Here is a 20,588-nt window from a genome sequence, read left to right on the forward strand (position 1 = left end):
AATTAAGAAAGCCTTCCTACCGGGCTGAGATAAGCCAGTTTCCCACATTGGTTTGCCTTTTTCATAGGTTGTGAAAGCCTGTCTCATCTCTCCTAAATCTGACATCCCCTTTATAATTAGACATTATGTAGCCCTTTCAGAACTTCATCAGTTGTCTTTGAGCATTTCAGGAAGGATAAGTGACTCAGCAGCAAATCTGCCCTGGGAAAGGAGACTTCTCTGAAATCTAAGGTTCTGTGCCCCTGAGAGGTCCTTTCATTTCCTTCTTAATAGTTATAACTGCTATGGGAACCAATCAGGCCATTGTTTCCTAGTTGTATAATTTGTTATTCATAATTCATGACTGACAGGAAGGACAATGTGAAATTGTTCCATCTCTTTAAGATCATCTGTGAGCGTCACTGTTTGTGTCTGTGCTGCTAAACAGAAGAGTGCCAGGGACTTCAGCCCTTGCCTGAGCCCAATTCGCATGAACTGGCAGATGTTCACGTTGCTGAGGACTAGTCTTCACTGCTGCAGATTTCTCTTGGATGGTGCAAACTGACACAGTGCAATACGGCGAGGGAAATGGCTAACAATTACTAATGGAGGACCCAAAACAAGGCCTGCCCTGTGGCCCTCTTTCATTTGTCAGTGAAGAAGCAGCCAGTGCAGCTAGTGAGGAGCTTTAATAACGTTTGAAAGCCACAGACTGTTACTAATTATAAAAGATAACCTTTACGTTATCTTTTGAAATACATTTTGAATAGAATATACTAAATAATAGTACTTTAAAAAGATAATTATACACATATCTATATATAGTAATACTTTGTTTTAAATTTGTTAATGCAGGTTTTTAAAACTGTTCTTTGCAGGTGCCATGACTGCGGGGCTATTCTTGAAGAATATGATGAAGAAACACTAGGCCTGGCCATAGTTGTGCTCTCAACCTTCATTCACCTTAGTCCAGACTTGGCTGCTCCTCTGCTGTTGGACATCATGCAGTCTGTAGGCAGGTAAATGCAGGACTTTCTTCTCTCCTGTGGGATCGAAATAATTTTGTGCCTGGAATTGGGTTTACATCAACAAAGTTATATATTTTATAACTCTTAAGTGAATAACATGTGGTTCTGTCTGCTTCTTTGTTACTCATCATTTCATCAATTTCTTATGTAACTTCTTCCACTGTCACTTCAATTTTGGGCAGCTCCTTTGATGTCCTCCCCTCTTACCCTCCAAAGGGAGGTTCCAGGTCAGGAATCTCCCCAGCTTGTCCCACTGTAAGCAGTGATGTAAAGGATATTCAGTTTTTCTGCAGGACCCTTGTCTTCCGTGAGTGCCCTGTTCATTCCCTGAACAGCAATTGATGCAGCATACTGTCTGGTGTGCTTCTTGATCCTGTTTTATTGGAAGAAATATTTACTGTTAGCTTTTATTTCTTCTGCTAGTTGCTCCTTGAAATGTTTTTTGACCTGCCTTCTTGTGGTTTTTACATTGGATTTGTCGGAATTTGTGCTGTTTTCTGCTTTCATTTGAAACATGACTTCAGCTTTTTGAAAGAAGCGTTCTTTTTTTCTAATAACCTCCCTCACCTTTCCTTTCTTGTGCTCTCTTGAAGTCTTAACAAGTGGAGTACCTTGGCCCTGTGCTTCCAATGTTTTTAAACAGTTTCTCTGCTTCTTATAAAGACTAAATTCTCTTGGATACCCCTTTTTGCTGCTTTGACATAATTTTTTCATTTTTATGTAGTTCCTGCTTCAGAAGTTACGCACAAATGTGGGCAGCTTTTCTGAATTTTGTTGCTCCTGGAAGACTGTTGACTCCTGGGTATGATCATTCATTAGCACACTTGAAGCTCCTCAAGCTTTTCAACCATATTTTGTATGCTAATTAAGAATAAGTAAAGAGTTGCATCTCCTTATAAGGGCTTCCTAATCATCCCTGAGATTGTCTCTGATAAGGTCTTAAATATTTGGTGTCCATTATTTTTTCTTGTGTGACTCTTACCCAGTGTGCATGGGATGATTGAAGTGCACCATTACTGTTGTATTACTTGCCGGTGCTGCCTCGGCCTCTTCCACGACTTCCTGCCTAAGAGATGGGAGGAGTGTGTTGGGGAGACAGACATGGTGCCCAGCTGTCCTTTTCCAGTTTTTTTTCAGTGACTGAAGTTAAAATTGCTGGACTATGACTTCTGCAGGGGCACGGCTCTTCACAGCCCTGTCTCATCACTGTCTCCAGATTCCATTTAAACACAGCAGCTATTCGAGTCCTCCATTTCCACTAATTGCAAGGCTGCAGTTCCCTGCTGTCACTGCTAATGAACTCTGATGGAGGCAAAGTTTCTAGTCTAGACAGATGCTATCCATTCTGTGTGATTCTTGTAAATACAGCAGAACTACATCCACAGAGTAAATCATTTGGAAAGTGAATTATCAGGGGACCAGGGCCGAGTGGGCTACCTTTTTCTGTGCTTTGAGGAAGAAATGCCGCATCTTCGGAGTGAGACAGCTGATTATTTTAGAGCAGCAGATGGCATGCAACATGGGGTATTCCTGGTAAATGTCCTGTGTTGTTCCTACTGGCTGCCATTTCTGGCAAATTCTAAGCCCAGTAAGAGGCTCCCCACAAAGGAGTTACTTTGAATACATGCAAAATAAGTAGCATGTACAAGCAGAGAGGCATTCAGGTGCCTCATGCACGTAACCTAAGTCTGTCTTTCATCAAGCAGTGCTGTATCATTACCTCCAAATACCCGTTTGACAGCAGAGGTGAGACTGAATTAGATTTCTTACATTTTTATTTTTAGAAAAAGAACTACTACATTCATGCTTAGAAGAGGAAACAAGGAGTAGGAAATCTAGGGTCTTTCAGAATACCTAAACAATATACAGAAAGATTTGCAAAAGTTATTTGAGTACCCACAGGTACAGATAAGCATCTGTTGGGACTTTCAGAAGAGAAGTTCTGGGTTCAAATTACTGACAATTAGAGACTGACACGTTTATAAGACTCTGGCATGTGCTTAGCTTTATGCTCTACCTTCTGAATCATGATTTTTGACTTGTTAATTCTTATTTCATTGATTTCGAGTTAGATTTAGCTTTCCAAGTATCAAAGCCCTGTTTGAAAATGGCATTTAGGCTCTTGAGTTAGTGAGGAGCTTTGAAAAGCTTAACTTCTGTTCTTAACATGTACAAATTTGAACACATCCTTTGACTGTCTACTGTCCCTTTACTGTTCTGCTTTCTGCTCTGCAAAGTGGAGGTAATGATGAGAGTTCATGGCCTTTGTGCAACAAAATATTTAGAGTAGTAATGATAAATACATACAAGCTGTAGATTTCAAAAAGTTTCAGATGTTCTCAAGTGTTTAGTGTAGTTCATGTCTCGTGAAGTTTTTCCGAAGGTAGAACCCAAATGTTTATCATTAAAACCCACTTGCACTATTGCATTCAAAAGAAGAGAAAAACTTTGCATAGGACTTTAATTTCTTTTAGGAAAAATATCTTGCTGTTGTATTTGTATGCTTTAGTAGATTTTTGAAAATAAGTGTCGTGTCCATTGGGCATGTGATTAGTCTCATTGCTTTCTGCAGAAATCCTCATGAGCTTTAATGTAAGCAGATGCTACAGTTATTCCAGAATCAAGGTCTGTATTGTTTGAAGGTAGCTTCAGACCTGTTTTCACCCAGAATTAGCTTTGCACACCAGAATTAATATGCTGTATTTTAGTGTGGACTCCTCTTAACAGCAGTGGAGTCAGGGACTCAGTAGAGTTTTTCTGATATGCTGGGACAACTGAAGAGAATATAATCTTCAAACCATCCAGCCTGATGTTATTGCACTGTTGAAAGTATGCTGTGTCCTCAGCTTGTCATGCATCGTTAATGAAAATCCCTGTCCATTTTGGTTTACACTGATGCATTCAACTGAGCTGCCTCAGGGTCTCTTTTGGATTTTGCAGTGGTGACTAGAGACACAAACTGTCTTCAGAGCAGAGGCTGACAGAGGATTGAGCAACAGCTAAATCCAGCCTAAAAGGATTGTGAATCAAAGATAAGCATTGAAGGGCCAGATCATCAGCAGATGTAAATTAGCGTAGCTCCATGAATTTTCCATTTAGACATATCGACTTATACCAGCTGAAGTACCAATATGCGGCAGATTAAAATAAAAATTGCATGGTATTTTGTATGTAAGAGATGCTTCAAGTGTACATCTTTATAATTGCTTTTTTAGTGGCTTTTAGTATTAAAAGTGTGTTGCTTTGATATTATAAACCCTGATTCTATTCGTTTACATGTCCAGGATATTGAGGGGTATGATTTTGCTTTAAGGTTGTGTTCAGTGTTTTCATTGTTGAATGCCTATATTTGGCTTTAAAGTCTATATTTAGGTACTAGAAGACATGACCTGATTTTTGAGAACACGGTATTTCTCATTTGACTTTGTAAAAACTCGTAGATACTTAATGTTTCTGAAATTAGGCCAGTTATTTAGGTGCCAAAATCTGTAACTAGAAGCCTCACTTCAGGCTGCCAAGTAGAGAATTTTGGCTTAGTCCATGTTGCTGTGTTAATCAGAAACAATTTAGTCTGTAGGCAGCTTCTGGCAAACTCTTTTTTCTCCAAAACCCTCTAGGTTAGTAATTATCTGTGATGTGCATGCAAGGCAATAGCTTTACTTCATTATCTTCACGCTAGTGCAGGGAGGCAAGCAGAATTTTCTTTAGAGTTGTTAAGTATTTGTGAGACTGCAAGACTGAAGAGAATTTATGTCGTGCAGACATGATTTGACTGAATTTATGTGCTCTTAAGACAACCTTTCTGGTGACATTTTAAATGTTCTCTAAAATTCTTACTTATTATTTCTAAAAAATGGTACTTTATTGGCTTACTTAACAATGAAACACAAAAAAAGCATATGAGCTTCACTTATTTTTTTTTTTTTTTTTTTTTAATTTTTGTTCCAGGTTGGCATCAAGTACCAGTTTTTCTAATCAAGCAGAAAGGTATGGTAGCAAAGGATACCTTGGCCAAAAGTAAACAATTAATCTAAAGCATCATCCTCCACGGCCCTGAAATCAACTCAGTTTAACTTTTAAAAAATTTATTTAAGGTTTGTGAGCAAGAGGAAAAACCTGTCCTTTCCCACTTGTTTCAAATATCTCATGTGTTCTGAAAATGAACAGGAACCCATATCCACATGTATTGAACTTGAAAAAACTGAGATTCAGATATAATTTAAAGATGCCTTCTGGTTTCCACAGTTTCAATGCAGCTTTTCCTAGCTGGTTCTGTGTTCAGTATTTGTCTTGATAAACTATCTCCATACATTCAATCAAGTGAATCATCCTTGGACGTGGAGAACCCCTGGTAGTGATGTCTCATTATGTAAATCAGATGCTGAATAGGATAAATGAATTTTGAGAAGCTGTAAAAAATGTTAAGATGTGCAGTTTATGAGTAAATAGATAATACTGTAGCTTTTTAAATGAAACCATTCATTTTATAAGTGATTAGGAAGTACTTCATCCCTTTTAAGAGGCAAATGAATATTATAATGTGTGTATTTACCTCTTGTTCATGTGTTTTATGGTAAAGCCAAGAACTTCAACCTTCAACTTGTGTATCACTGAAATACACAAGGTGAGAGCAGGATTATATTTCAAACTCAGATGACCCAAATAAAATTATGTGGAGAATTGGGAAAAATGCAACTGTTTATTGAGACTTAAATACTTTAGGTATGCGTACATAACTTTTTCAGCTCTGCGTAGTCGCGCTGAAGTCATAAAATCAACATGCTGAGCTGTTTTTTTGAGATCAGGACAGTTCTGCTTTTGACTGTCTCACTCATAACGGAACACTTTCATAATTAAAAAGAATATGATCATCTTTATTTTCTCCGTGTAGTCAGCTTTGGGAAGTGTTTGATATGCGATGCAATTTCTTTCTTCTTTTTCCTTCTCTTCGTTTCAGCATGATGATCCCTGGAAATGCTGCAGGTGTGGCCAAGCAGTTCCTCCGTTGTGTGTTCCACCAGCTGGCTCCCAACGGCATTTTCCCCCAGCTCTTCCAGAGCAATATTAAAGGTAACGTGCAGTACCTGAGTGCATTTCTGACCCTTGCAGTTACCTCTCTATGGACAGCCAGTGCAAAAATGTCATTTGAATTTCAGATGGAAGTTTTTTACGGACCTTGGCCACGTCTCTTATGGACTTCAGTGAGCTGAGTTCCATTGCCGCTCTGAGCCAGCTGTTAGAGGTATGTGGGCAATCGGCTCTGTTAATGGTGCTAGTTTTATTAGCATTATCAGGCAGATTGGATCGTTTCTTCTTATTCATGAAGATTGCAAACTTGCATCACCAAAAGCAATGTGAATTTTTGCTTAGTCCTCCCTGGAAGGAGGATTAGGCTGTCCTCACCGCTTTCCCTCTGGGTTTTGCTGTCACTGTTTTTTTGGTTTTGTTTTTTTTTTTTTGGTGGGGGGCGGTTGCATTTTTTTGTTTGTTGTTTGTTCCTCCCCCAGCCCCAACCCCAGCCAACTCCTGGAATTGTCCTACACAGTGGTAGTGTGGGCTGTCCCTTTGTCCAGCACTATTTCTGGTTTCTGGGAACATTTCTGCTCATAAATCTCAGGTCTCACTCTCCTCTGTGTCTGATGGCAGTTTCTTTAAGTAGTCCAAAGTTGTATTGCCTGCCTTTCACTGACTGCCTTCTGTGCACTCAGCTTGTTCCTACCATAACTTTTATCCTCCCACTGGCACTAGTCACTTGCATTATCCTGCTCTTCCAAGAACGTGGCGGACGGTTCATGCAAAGATTTTGACATCACTTTAAAACTGCTTATGTCTTTCCAGTCCTGACCTTAGTATACAAGCCAAAAACACATACATGATTTACTGAACATTAATGAACATCTTGTTTAATACTGTCCAAAGGAAGACATGGGCAATCCACTGGTGAATACTTTACGAGTTCTTATGAGGTTTTTACTGCCATGCCAGTCTAAGCAGGTTATGAGTTAGGACCCCACTTTGAACATTTTGGCTCGAAAACCTTTGGTTAGTGCTTTAGGAACTGAACTAGACCTAACTGCCACATACACAGTTCAAATTCCCTGCACAAAATTTTATCATTAGCATTATAGAAGAGGTAAGTATTATTTAGTCCCTAAAAAATCACCTTAGCATTTCCAAATACTATTAAAGGGACCATTTCTACATGTGTATGTTTGTTTACAGTTCTCGTTTTGTTTCCCAGGGTTTAAACAACAAAAAGAATTTACCAGCAGGGGGTGCAATGCTACGCTGTTTGGAAAATATTGCTACCTTTATGGAAGCCTTGCCGATGGATTCGCCCAGCAACCTCTGGACCACAATTAGTAATCAGTTTCAGACCTTTCTTACTAAACTCCCCTGTGTTTTGCCACTTAAGGTAAGTGAAAATGAGCTATACTGCCATTGCTCGGGATGTACCGAAACAGTGGGAAAGGTGTAGATGAGAAATCAGAGTGGATTACTGTGAATATTTTCTAGTGATTCAACTATTCAACTAGTGTTTCCAGAAGACTGGATTTGTTGTATATCTGATCCATCCCTTTAATTATATTTTCCGTGGGTAACAGTAACAACCCTGACCTGAGTACTCTTTACCTCTATGTTGGCTTTTTTCCTCTACGCTTTCCATGCCCTTTGTTTGTCAGACTAGAATACTGCATTTGAGAGAATGAGCATTCTGGCAATAAAAACCCATCTGGTTTTATCTGTTAAAACAAAATAAAACTCTCAAGAAGAGCAGCACCACCTAATTCATTTGCTAAAAGTACACAATAGTCAGACAGGCAGAGAGAACTGAGACTACTGGGAATTGAGCCTAGCCTGCTTGGCTGATCAGGTTGTAGTTCATACTGTATTCTGGCTGTAATCAGAATATAGTTGCAGAAACTGAATCTAGAAGCTTTGGGCTCTGATTTTGGAGTGCTCAGGGGACATATAGAGGGAGCTATGTCCTAGTGTGTATCTTTCCAGATGTCTTTTCCGTAAACACAGTAAAAAATTTTCCAAGTCTTTACAGTAAACAGAGGATTCTGATGCCCTTATTCTGACTTTATTTCCGATGGCATGAATGAGGCCAGTGGTAATTTCTTCTGTGCAAAGCAGTGTTGCTCAGGATGAATTGGGGGATCCAAAATCTAACTTTGTAACTTAGAACATTGTCTTTTAAACTGGGTGTCGCTATCAAATTACATGAATGATATCAAATTCCTTGGCACTATTATGCAGTAGTCAGATCTTGAAACATCTTTAGGTTTTGGTAAATTGAGGCACTATCCTGTAGCACTTACTAAGCCAAACAGGCAATAACCATTTCCTTTGCATACTAGCCACTCCAATCTCTTGCATCTTGTCTAATTGAAATAAATAAAAAGAAATGAATTGGATCTTAATAGTTCCAACTGCATATCTGCCATTCACGGAACATTTAGATGGAGCGTTTACTCTGATTTCCCTTTTTTTTTTTCATGGGAGGTATCATTAGTGATACAAGTAAAACAATTGCTTACTGCTGAACTTGGCATCTCCTGTTCCTTCCTCTGGGGTCATAAATGACTCTTTGCTGTTCTCGATGTTTGCAGCAGGGATGATGCAAGACAATGGATAGGCCCTGACAAGTCCTACTCACTGCTGCAACCTGTGGGATTTATGCAGAAGAAAAATCAATTACCCCATTAGGAAAATGTTAGAGGGGCCTCTGGAGCAGCTCTTGCCAGGGCACGTTCTGATGTTATGGGCTGTGAGTTACAGCCCTGGCTTGGAGTGAGGGGGGAAATGTCACAGCCCAGGGCAACCACAGAAATATAACGTGAGGCAGATGGTGTGTACCTCCTGCTAACCCTCTTTCCACCCCCTCCCCCCTGCCCCCCAGCATCCATTTTTATTACAGTAGCAGTATATTGCTAGAAAAATTTTGTCATAAAAGAGGTGAAGTTAACTTTTCTAAACTAGCCTTTTAGTGAAACTTTCTCATCTCAAGGCCTGCACTGTGGTATGTTACCACTGAAGGGGTATGATAGTGTGTTCAGGAATAAGCCAGTTTAGGCAAAGTAAAATTATCAGGGCTAATTTTTCAGACTTCACCCAGAATTAGTCATAGCTGCCACCACTAAAAGCAAGACACGTGCACAGAAAGGTACTAACTCCGCTTTGTTTTTTTTTTCTTTCCTGCCTTCAAATATGTTCACAGTGTTCTTTAGATTCTAGTTTAAGAATCATGATCTGCTTGTTGAAGATACCTACCACTAGTGCTAGCAGGGTAAGTTCCAAGAAGACAAAACTCTGTTGCCTGAGATTTAGCCAGCCTGTGGCATTCTATGAACGTGTTCTTATCCCCTAGCTAGGAAAGTATTATATATAAGCTTAAAATTGTGCAGTCCGATACTCTTTGGAGAATGATAAGAGCTTTGGAATCTAGGTTACAGTAAAGTGTGGGTGGGATTACATTCCTGTGCGGGTGTGAATGTATATCTTCTTAAAGATTTGATGTTCTCGTTTTTTTTTTTTTCCCCTCCTCTTTATTCCCTTTAAAATTTATTTTTTTTTTTTTTTTTAAAAAAAGATAGTAATGAAGTTCCTTAGAAGTTCTGCAGTACAATTCCGCTGAGGTCAGTGAGGTTTTCCTACATAAACACAACATAAGATATAAGAATCTCTTCTATCTTATAAGCACTGTATCAGAGGTGAAGCTATTTTCTGACTTTTTGCTTCTAATTTCTCATACAAGCATGAAAGCAAATGCTAGATAGAATGGCCATTTGATCGAAACAGTGTAAATCTTAGCAAGATAGCCTCTGAGCTAAAAATAATGCTGTTCATTCAGGCGTTTCAGAGTTGGAATGCTTTTTGTCTTGCTGAGCAACCAGTTATTGATTTCTCTAAATCATGTCATTGCAGAGTCTTCTGGAGCCTTTTTCAAAATTACTAAGCTTTGTAATTCAGAATGCTGTCTTCACTCTGGCCTACCTGGTGGAACTGTGTGGTTTGTGCTACCGAGCCTTCACTAAGGTAACAATGAGACTATATTTTCCTCTAGGGACAACCGAAAGCAGGACAGACAAAGTCCTACTTCCCTCAAGTAGTATGTTTGTAAATCAGCATCAAGTTTCAGACATTTCAACATTTTTAATGTAGCTTGGCTAATCAAGTAGTGATCGTGATTCAGTGCCTTTTAATAATACTGAATTTTTTAATACTATTGAGTTTCACATTCATGGTATAGACGCAGATAAAGGGAACCTGCCAAAAACATTGCTCAGAAAAGTATTTTGGTGTGATTTCATGACTTGAATTTTTTTTCTCTTGTAGAGATGATACCTGGTATTCATGCATGACTTCCTTAAAATGTCTGTACAGTCATATCTTTCCTAGAGCACAAGTTTAGCCACATGCCTTGTGCAGTAAAACTTAAAATATTCCTGGTAGGGCCCTTTGAGAGCAAAGCCATGAGAGGAGGCAACAAATAGCTAAGTAAAGTGGAAGACTCCAAGGTAGGAGCTTCCCAGCTTAGATCTGTTTCATTCCGTATTAGGTGTCTAACTTTGGCGTGCGCGGCTGTAAGCTGTGTGGAAAAGAGAGCAGTATGTGTGCACCTTTAAAAGTTTTTAAGATTCCTGGATGAAAGCTATGGTGTAGAAATAACACTCAGTTATTACTCAGTTTCATTTTTGTAACTATTGGTGAGAAGTTGAACAGCAACAAAATCCACAAAAACCAATCAAACCTCTTACTAGGGCTGTATATGCTCCATTATGTATATTGTTAAGGTATTGAGCAAAAATATTGCTTCAGCCACTAACTGCATGGTTTTCCATCCTCGATATGTTTGTCAAAACTGTAATTAATCCTCAGGAAATGTTCTCTCATTAGGAGCTACGTGATTTTCTATATTGATAATGTACAACTGGAAGATGCGTTGCTTCAGTCTTGATAAGACTTAAAGTATCACTGGACAAACAGTGAAGAAGAAATGATAAAAGCAATGACACAGAAAAACTGCACCACAAGACAATAGGAAAAACTTTTACTAGATGTAATGGTTTGAAGCATTAAATAGAAACTAACAGTGTGTTTAATTACGGCAAGCAAATAATACCTTTTTTTTTTTTTTGCTCGTTTGAAAGAAAAAAATCCTGACTACAGAAGAGACTGTCCAGCTTTTGGAAGTAATTTGAATTAGACCTATAGTTAAGGCTTTGGGCAAGGCAAAGTGAGAAAGATAACTTAAAGTCCAACAGTGGGTTGGTTTTTTTTTTTCATTGAAACAAAAAAAGGCCTGTTTAAAACTGAAGCAAAGACATTCCTTTTTACGTTTGTGGTCTGATAAGACTATTTCATGTATGCCTGCTAAAGCAAATTGTGAAATACAGGAAATGTTTCTCTCCTCATGCTTCGCGGTTTCAGTTATTTCAATAAAATTTTATTAAAAACACAGTATTAAAATCCCCCATGTTTTTCTTGCATGCTTCCTGGTTCAGTGTTCTATTAATATATCGAGTGCTTAATTGTACACAGGAAGCTTGGATTATAGCACTTGGTAAAATCTCCTCTGTGATCTAGTTTAATGCAACCTGGTGACCCAGAAATGGAATCATTAGTGAATGGTCTCCTGCAATTTATAGCCACAAAATGCTTAATTTAGTGGAACTCCACACTACATTACCTTTGTTATTTCTGAAAGCTTACCATGGTTTTGCATTAGAAATATCAAATTAATGACTGCTGTTAGAAAAAAATCAGTTGTGATGTCTGTGTTTCTCTGCAGTGGAAATAACTGTAGCCAAGTAGGAGCATTGTTTGTGATGGAATAGCACGTGGAAGTGAATTCCAGAAGGAATAGTATTTGGGAACATTGAAACTGTTCAGATTTAGTTACTTGTTTTGCAACTTTGAACGTTCTGGCTGGAACAAAACACCAACTTTCAGCTAAGCTATGGAGGATTCTTGTCTTTTCAAAGACTGAGCCACTCTGACATGTACTTTGTAGAGGTCAATGCTGTACAACCCTCCAGATCTTTTTTTATCTCCAACGTTTTCCTAATACCCTGTGGCAGGAATATCTCTTGTCTGGGAGCCTGAAGACTCACGTCAATCTGATATTTCCTTGTCTGAGTTTCTGTTCCAGGTCAGCAATTTGATTTTTTTCAGTGCCTTTGGAACTCTCAGTTGAGAGTAGCATCTCTTCTGCGGATTGTACTCTTCTTATCTTTCGTTTTCCTTTTAAGTATCTTAAGGTCCGAAATGGACACGTTTTGGCTTTATCTCTTACAGCTGCAGAAGCTTGAACCTAAACTTAGTCTTTTGCTAGCATTCTGTTGACACTTATTAAGTAAATGCAGAACACCACTCGAATTTGGCATGACATGATTTTGCTATTGAATTTTTTTAAAGAATATTGAGATGGACGATCTTCAGTATTTGTAATTACTGTAGTAGCAACAAAGATAAAATAAACAATTTTGCTTTATACTGGCTTACTTGGTAGATAGCATACCACTCCGTTAAAGAACCAAATTTATTGTTCTCATTACTAAGTTTGGGCCCTGAGGTACTGCTAGAAACAAACTTCAGTAGTTTCACGTTCTACACATAGACACAGTTTGAAGGTTGCAAGGCAGTTTTTATAGGAATGCATAGACATTTGAGGGGGTTAATTTGGCTGAACAGAGGCTAAACGGGGTTTTATGCTTGACTCTTTGATACCAGGTTTACACATATGTCTCCCCTGGGTATTATTCTGGCAGAACTAATACACGTTTACAGCTCTGTGGCAGAACAGAAAGTTGTTAAAGTATGTACAAACTATGTTTATACATATTTATCACCAACGGAATGATAGGAATAAGTAGACTTTGATAGGAAGGGTACTCTGGGCTATTGACTTCAGTGTCACCACTTCTGATTTACAGTGCAGGAAGCAAGAGGTCAGATGTCAAAAAACATTTTGCTTGATTTTTTGCTTCATCTCTCCACACAGCGTGTGCCTAATAAACATTAAGAGTTTGAACTGGGAGATGGGAGACTTCTTAGAGAAAGAGGTAGCTCACTGTTGTATTATCCTTAGAGACAAGGAAAACTGGGATTCATGAAGCCTATGCTTCCTTCCTAGTGTTCTGACAAAGCAACTTATTATGGCCCAATTATATCCTGTGTGGCATAGGTGTTAGTCTGTAAAATAGCTGAATGCTTTTGAAAGAATGTCACCTTTCTTCTTTTCCAGTATGTGCAGGCTACTGCACTGGGTTACTGATAGGAACTTCTGTCCAGTATTTTGGGGGATGTAATTGTCAACTGAGTATGGCGTTACATTATGGATGTGAAGGTATATGACAGTGGGAAGGGTCGCTCTTGCTGGTGGATTCTAGCAAGTCATCAGGATCTATTTGTGCCTTGAGTATTGTGCACCCTTTTGGTTCTCCATTCCCAGTCAGAATATAGTAGAATTGGAGAAAGTTCAGATAACAGTAACAAGAATGACCAAACAGTGGGATGAGTTCCTCATGCAGAGCAACTAAGTTGGGGCTCTTCAATCTGAAAAAGCAACAACTGCTGGGAATGTGAGGGAGGTCTGTAAGATCAAAAGCGACCCAGACAGGGATCGGTAATTTCATGCCTTTCCAGTACAAGAACATATTAAGTTGTAGGAACCAGCATCAAAGCAACTAAAGGGAAGTGGTTCTTCATCAGTGTGTGACTCCTTGCTGAGTACTCTGGGTGCTAAAAGTTGACATGGGTCCAAGAGGTCAATGGACATACATGTGGAAGAGAAATCCACTGAGAGTTATGAATTATACGGGAACCACTCTAAGCTCAGAAGTTCCCTGAGCTGAAAGTAGTTGGTGGCTAGGAGCATACTAGTGGGAATTCTACATGCTTGCCTTGTTTTTATTCTTCCTTTTGCATCTGCTTATGGCCTTGTTGGAGATAAGTTACTGAGGACGTTTGTTCTGGTCTGACCTCTCCTGGATATTCTTACATTGTATTATTCATATCAGAGCGCCACTCATGCATGTGGGATGCGTGACTTTTGAGTACTTGTCCCCTGAAGTAGTGGTTTCATAACACAGCAGAACTGATTCAGTGTTTGCTGCTCCCATAAGGGAATGATTCTATTTATTTATTTATTTATTTAGGAGTGTTGGCTTCCTGTGAGTTTAGCTGCCTAGACTGCAGCAATGTAGTCAGACAAGGACCGCTGCATTTTGGGGGCCTATTCCTTCAGCTAAATGTGTTAATCTGTCTGCACACTCCATGCAATTGAAGATCAAACTAGGGCCTTGCAGTAAGGTCTCTTGATTCATGGACTGGCATCATAACATCCATGAAAGACAAGATGGAAGATACTAGGCTTTAAATCTTAAGCACACTTTGGATATGCTCTCTTTATTAAACAACATTATTTCATTTCTAATGGTCATTTGAAAGAGAGCTCAGTGTAAGTCTTCCTGCTGATCAAAATTCTTGAGCTGCTGTGGTCAGTAACAGGTTATAGATCTGTTCCACATTTTTATCTTATCGTCTAAAGTCAGAGAATGTCAAAGTAAGATGTGTAACAGGCTCATCTTATCTCTTGTACCTCCTTGCTGTCCCAGCTCTGCAACTCTATTCTTAGGCTTCTGTGTTCTAATCTCCATTGGCTGATTTTCCCCTATGTTTTAAAATGTTTCTGTTGTAGCAGCTGTAGCCAAGATGGTTTTTATTGTGTAAGTGGAAAAGTACTGCTAGTCTAATGAATGAAATAGATGTCTAAGCTGCCTTAGTGCAGGCACCCTTATTTTAAGGAGAATGATGACAGAAAAAAGGTATGGCAAAATGTAGACCATCTCTGGCAGGTTTAATGAACGAATAATGCTAAATACTATTGCCATTTTTGTTCTCCTGTGTCAATCCTTATTGCCTTCCCCTTTTCCCTTTATATGGAATGACTTTGTGAAAGCCATGCTGCATGCCTGGCCTTGGTAACTGTTTTATAAAATCTATCTATATTACATGTGTGAAATATTAAAATCTTGGATATAGTGCCTGAAACAAGGTCAAAGGAGAATGACCCTCATTTATGCCTGTTCAATCAAGTCTGTAGAATTACATAAACGATGAATGATCTCTGCTGTTTGTAAGACAGGAGAAACCAGTACACTTGTGTAACTTTTTTATTTTCGAAGTCAGATAAAGAATATCTTTATGGTTTACTAGTGGGTGTCAGTGAATTTCAGGACATTCATAATTCTGTGTTTTTCTTTGTAGGAAAGGGACAAATTCTACTTGACACGCAGTGTGATATTGGAGTTACTGCAGGCACTCAAGTTAAAGTCACCCTTACCAGACATGAATCTGCTGCTGTTGGTGCAGGTACAGGAGATTCCCATGTAATTCTCATACTGATCCTGTCTCAGTCCAAATTTGGGGGGGCGAAGGGGCAAAGGAAGTCCCACGTGGTTGCAGAAAGTACCAGCGGTGTCAGGGGAAGCAAGAATCTTTTGAATCAAAATCCAGTTACATTTGTAACCATGGGTGCATATGTTTAGACTCCCATGCTAAAATTTAAGAAACTAAATTGGGGATCCACATTTCCCAGGATGACAATGACCTGTCCATCATTGCTGATTTATTGAGGATCCTAGAGTATATCTCGAGTGGAAGGAAACCCAAAAGGATCGAGTCCATTGAGCTTCATACCATGTCGCAATGGGACAGCTGCCCTAGCTGTGGCCTTGTCTTCATATCATAGCCCCAAAACCAGCGAGCAGTCTGTGTGGGAAGGGCTGCTGGTCGATCATGGGCCAGAACTTAGTTTCTGTTTACTCAGGCAGTAAGCTGTCTCCAGTCCCTGAAGGCTGTTCTCTTTTAACATGGAATTTTTCAGCAAAGAATATATAGAGAATGTCTGTTCATTTCACTCTCTGGATTGCTGAGGTAGGAGTTAAGCTAGCTTTTTCATAGGAGAATCTGAGGAAGTAAGATACAAACTTATGAAAAATCTTTCTGCCTTCAAAATGCCAAGTGTGGCACTGTTTGGCACCACAAGCCTGTCCCACAAAAACATTTTACTGAAGTTCCATCAATTTTAATCACAGGTAGTGAGTTCTCATTGTTTACAACGAGCTAACCCTTACATGTGTTTAGTAACTTTAAATGATGGGGAACCAGCATAAGAGCGCTCCTTATGGTTCAAGCGAGATGTTTGTTGTGTAGATCATTCATAATGCTTCCAGAATCACAGCTCCATTCACTCTTTCCTCTCCCGTTTTGGGAGGGGGAAGCTTCATATAGCTTCTTATAGCTTACTCTGGGATCTTTTTCTTTTCATTACTCTTAGTAAATAAGTGGTTGCCAGTTGACAGAGAAATAATACTGACAAGTGAAATTATATAGCAGTTAGGATAGCTCTGACAACAATTATTATGCCATCAGTGTTAGGGGAAGAATTTGTGGCGGGGAAGAACAATGGGGTTTTTTCTTTCGATGGTAAAGGGTTATTTTTTTAAAATCCATTTTAATTTAAAAAGCAGAAATAAATTTGCTGCTTTTTTTTTTTTTTAATTTAAGCCTAAGCTTCTTTTTTTGGTCCTAGCCAAGACCATCAGATAACTTAACAACCACCAACGTCTTTCTGTCTTATGTGTGCAGTGATGCAGCTTGATACCATGTGCATCAGTGTTTGTTGACTTGAGCTGACATTTCCTGTATTACAGAATAAAGCAATTTTTCTGCATTGCTCCATTGTATAGCTCAGTCCTATGGCTATCTCAAAGAGTGACTCTTACGGTTTGAAGAACCCACAACAATTTATTGTCATTTAGATAATTATTCTATCATCCGATGACCCCTTCCCACCTGGGGAGGGGAAATGGCAAAAAACAAGGAAACCTGAGGATTGAAATATAAACAGATTTAATAGAACAATACTAAATAATTAACAGTAATAATACCAAAGAACCAATATTGATCCCAATACCAATATAAAATATACAGGGATTATACACACCCCATTCTCTCAGCAGAAGCCGTGCACTCCCAGCAGGGGACAGCAAATGTGGGACACTGTGAGCACTGCGGCTTCAGGAGGAAGGAAAGGGCTCAGGGTTCTGGCACTGGGGCAAGGAGTTCTCAGGATGGCAGCCATCAAGGGAGAGAGAGAGACTACACAGCCAACTTTCTAATTTATATTGAATGAGACATTCATGGTATGAAATGATCCTGGTGGCAGCTTGGGTCAAGTGCCTGGGTCTTGCCCCTCCCCGTCCCTGCACCTGGCGAGCTCGAAAACACTGAGACCTGGAAACCCACATAAAATACCTGGTTATAAAGTAAATATTTTCACAAATTCAACCACTAGAGTCTTCTAAAAATGCAGTTTTCCCATGCATTAGAAGAGACCTTACTGCAAAGTGAAATTACTGAAAGAGAAATTAATCCTGTGTCGCTCAAACCAGGACAGTGACAATCCCACAGTCTAGTCAATTCTGAATTCCTCATTTGAGAATGCAAACGTGTCATGTCAGTTTTGGCAGTGGGATATAACTGGTAAACACTTGTCCTTCACATTGAGTCAATCACCTGATAGACACAGTAAGCAAAACTCTCTTGGGTTATCTTTATCTCATAAAGATAAAATGCTAATTGCCTGGGTTTTCCTCCTAGCACTGTTCCCGTGTGTTGTATTCACTTTGGGATGTATTCATACCTTGCACAACAGCACTTAATGTCTTCTATGACATCTCCCTTTCAGCGGCTGATGAAGTGATTCATATTTCCTGCTATCCAAAGCAGCCAGCTTCTGGTGTTATGCAGTCAATGGTAAAGAACAGGGGTTGTATTCAGACCATCTGCTATAGATGCCTACTGGAGACATGATGACTACTTGTCCCATTGACTCTGCAGGTTGGCAGCCCTCGGTAGTATGTGGTCTGAATCATTCAACACCCTCTTGAATTTAAATACCATAGTAACCACTAAGCCCGTCTCAAGCACTGTTGTAATTTAAGAAACCTACTAGTAAATCACATATGTATCTGATCATTTTAATTTTCTTTGGTGTCATTAATAGAATGAAAGGATTGCTTCACCTCTTTACCACACAAAGCCACTAGAATATTAATTCAAATTGTGTGGTTTTGAATCCATAAAGCTATAGCAGGGTTAACACAGCACCAAATGGAAATGGTTTTCATTTCCAAGACAGTCATGTCCCCATGGACATGTTAGCCTGTATACAAGATTCTATACAGACAGTGCACACAGAGTACAGAGATTCAGTCAAAATGTTCGAGATAACAAAGGAGGTAGGAGCACTTTAATGATAGAGCAGTCGTGGGCTGACTAACAAAGGAATTCCTAGGAGTGTACATTTGACACCCACATTCATCCAGATTCCATGGTGCCATCAGTGTCACTGGTGACATCAGTGCTAAGAAGAGAGTTAACGCTTCACGAAGAATGAGAATTTTAACGAGATCACCCCAATCCTAGCACAGGTGTGTCCTGGATGATAAAGGGTACAGAAAGTGTCTCCTTGATTTGTCCTGGCAAATGAAAGCCATCATATACGTGCTGCTCTTCCATGGGTTTCCATAGGAACTGCTTCTTCACCCAGCATTTTGTTTCCAAGTACTTTTCTCCTGCTCACATCTCAGCAGCAGAGGTCTTCAGGATTTCCATTGATTTCAAATTATATGAGTATCTCATTAGGATTTTCTTGTTCAGTCAGGCTCTAAGCTTCAGTGTAGCTGAGCTGTTTTGTTTAGGTGACTTCTGTTTTCAGCTGGACCTTCTGCTAATGTAGATCAGTGTGTATCTAGTAGTTCCAGTTTATGCTTCCGTGAAGATCTAAACTGCTAAATACTGAATGGAAGGATTTAAAGTTACATATAATACTTTTGTAAGAATATATATTTTAAAAACTCTGATTGTGAATGGAGGTATAATATAGATAGATTATGGTATATAGATAATTCACTACAGTCAGCAGACATTCCTGTTTAGATGTTATTCTGCAGCTGTATCTCAGCAGACGACGCTAATAAGCAGCATGGCAGTGATTTGCCCGTTTCTCATCTTTTTGCAGTGTGGGGGTATTTTTGTTTCCTTTTTTTCTTTACACATGGCTGGCATTAAATTGCTTGCCAGTGACACCTTAATGTATGATAGTATTTGTAGAGGGAAACGACATAAATGACAGTGAATTGGACTGGAAATGTCAGAAAGTTTTCATTTTGAGTTTTGTTTCTCCATTCTCTCTTGACTGCATTGCAACTTTAGGAAGGGTCCTTGGAACTGGAAGTCTGATGATGAGAAAGATAACCTAAACAAGGCCTAATTATTCATTAGAAATGAATAAGTATCTGATATTTATCCCAAACATCTCTGTGCAAAAGATATAGAAACCTTATGAGGCCAGCAGAGGTTGCTTTGGCTGATGTTTCTTATTACTGTTAAAAGAAAATGCCTGAAATAAATGACATTTGTCTTTGGCAAGGGTTTTTTGTTGACTTGTATGGTGAATGCTCCACAACGCCTGTAGCATTGCACTGCACTGCACTCATTGCTAGGTCCTAAATATACTCACCCATATTCTTCAGGGAATTATGGTCCTTTTTTACAGCTGATGTAGTACAAGGGAAGCCTACTCTACACGCAGATGGTTGACTGAGAAATGCTTCACTCAGGAAAATAACGTATCTGTTGTCCAGCAGAGCCAGCGTCAGCGTTGCTCTTTCTGAGATAGGGTGCAGTAGGAGAAAATCTGTCATCTATTTACCGAAGTCTACTAATGGTCCTTCTTTTAAAAGAGAAGTGGAGAGTCATGGTTGCTGTTTGAACTTAGACTCAACTGTCTTTACTGGATTGATCCAGCCCATAAACCTAAGAATTTCTTTTACTTCCCATGTAATTATTAGAGCTGTGGTACAGAAGAGCAGCAGGCCCTCTCAGCTGAAATATGAGTTAGATTGCTGTTTTGTTTCCTTTTGGCTTTTTCTGTTGTAACATAATTTCTAACCAGAAGATGACTTAACTGGAGCCAGGCCTGTGTCTGAGGATACCTAATTAGATTATTAATCTAAACTCAGGTACGTCCTTTGTGTATTTATCCCAAAGAAGAGACTCTTTGTCAAGACATAGGTTGAGTGGTTTCCAAGTCTTGGTATGCAGTCTGAGTTCAGATTAAACCTGGCATTGAAAGGTAAAGATCATGGAAGTGTAAGACTAAATTCTAGGTCTGTAGAGGGTATTTGGAAAGAAGAGCGGTCAGTCATTGAGAGTGCTGCTAACACACATGCATCAGACAACTGTAAAATATATTGTGTAGTCAATATCTATCTCAGTTTGTGAGGTTACCATGGCGTTAATTTTCAAGAAAGAAAATTAAGGCTTAGACCTTGGTTTTACAGTTCTTTTCTCTCTGCTCTTTCTTAGAAAATTGCAATGCATCACTAGGGACAGAAATTGCTCAAGTGCAAATACAGTATTAGGACAACAAGTTTTAGGAACAAGCAAATGATCTGCAGGGTGTCCAATGTATTATTGAAGCTTATAATGATTAAGTAACAG

General features: G+C 39.2%; 1 protein-coding gene across 13 annotated transcripts in view; it reads left to right on the plus strand.

The window, feature by feature from the left end:
• Window positions 1-20,588, plus strand: part of UNC79 (unc-79 homolog, NALCN channel complex subunit) — a 112,765-nt gene that overhangs the window by 71,603 nt on the left and 20,574 nt on the right. For 12 of the 13 annotated variants that reach the window (XM_063332654.1, XM_063332650.1, XM_063332652.1 and 9 more), the window contains 8 exons: window positions 858-998; window positions 4,956-4,994; window positions 5,965-6,077; window positions 6,164-6,249; window positions 7,249-7,422; window positions 9,232-9,300; window positions 9,939-10,049; window positions 15,285-15,389. In XM_063332654.1, coding sequence (XP_063188724.1) covers window positions 858-998; window positions 4,956-4,994; window positions 5,965-6,077; window positions 6,164-6,249; window positions 7,249-7,422; window positions 9,232-9,300; window positions 9,939-10,049; window positions 15,285-15,389 — 838 coding nt within the window. The remainder of the gene's footprint in view (window positions 1-857; window positions 999-4,955; window positions 4,995-5,964; window positions 6,078-6,163; window positions 6,250-7,248; window positions 7,423-9,231; window positions 9,301-9,938; window positions 10,050-15,284; window positions 15,390-20,588) is intronic. The other variant, XM_063332644.1, reaches the window with a different exon arrangement.

Source organism: Chroicocephalus ridibundus, chromosome 4 (assembly GCF_963924245.1).
Source record: "Chroicocephalus ridibundus chromosome 4, bChrRid1.1, whole genome shotgun sequence".
NCBI classification, from domain to species: Eukaryota; Metazoa; Chordata; class Aves; order Charadriiformes; family Laridae; genus Chroicocephalus; species Chroicocephalus ridibundus.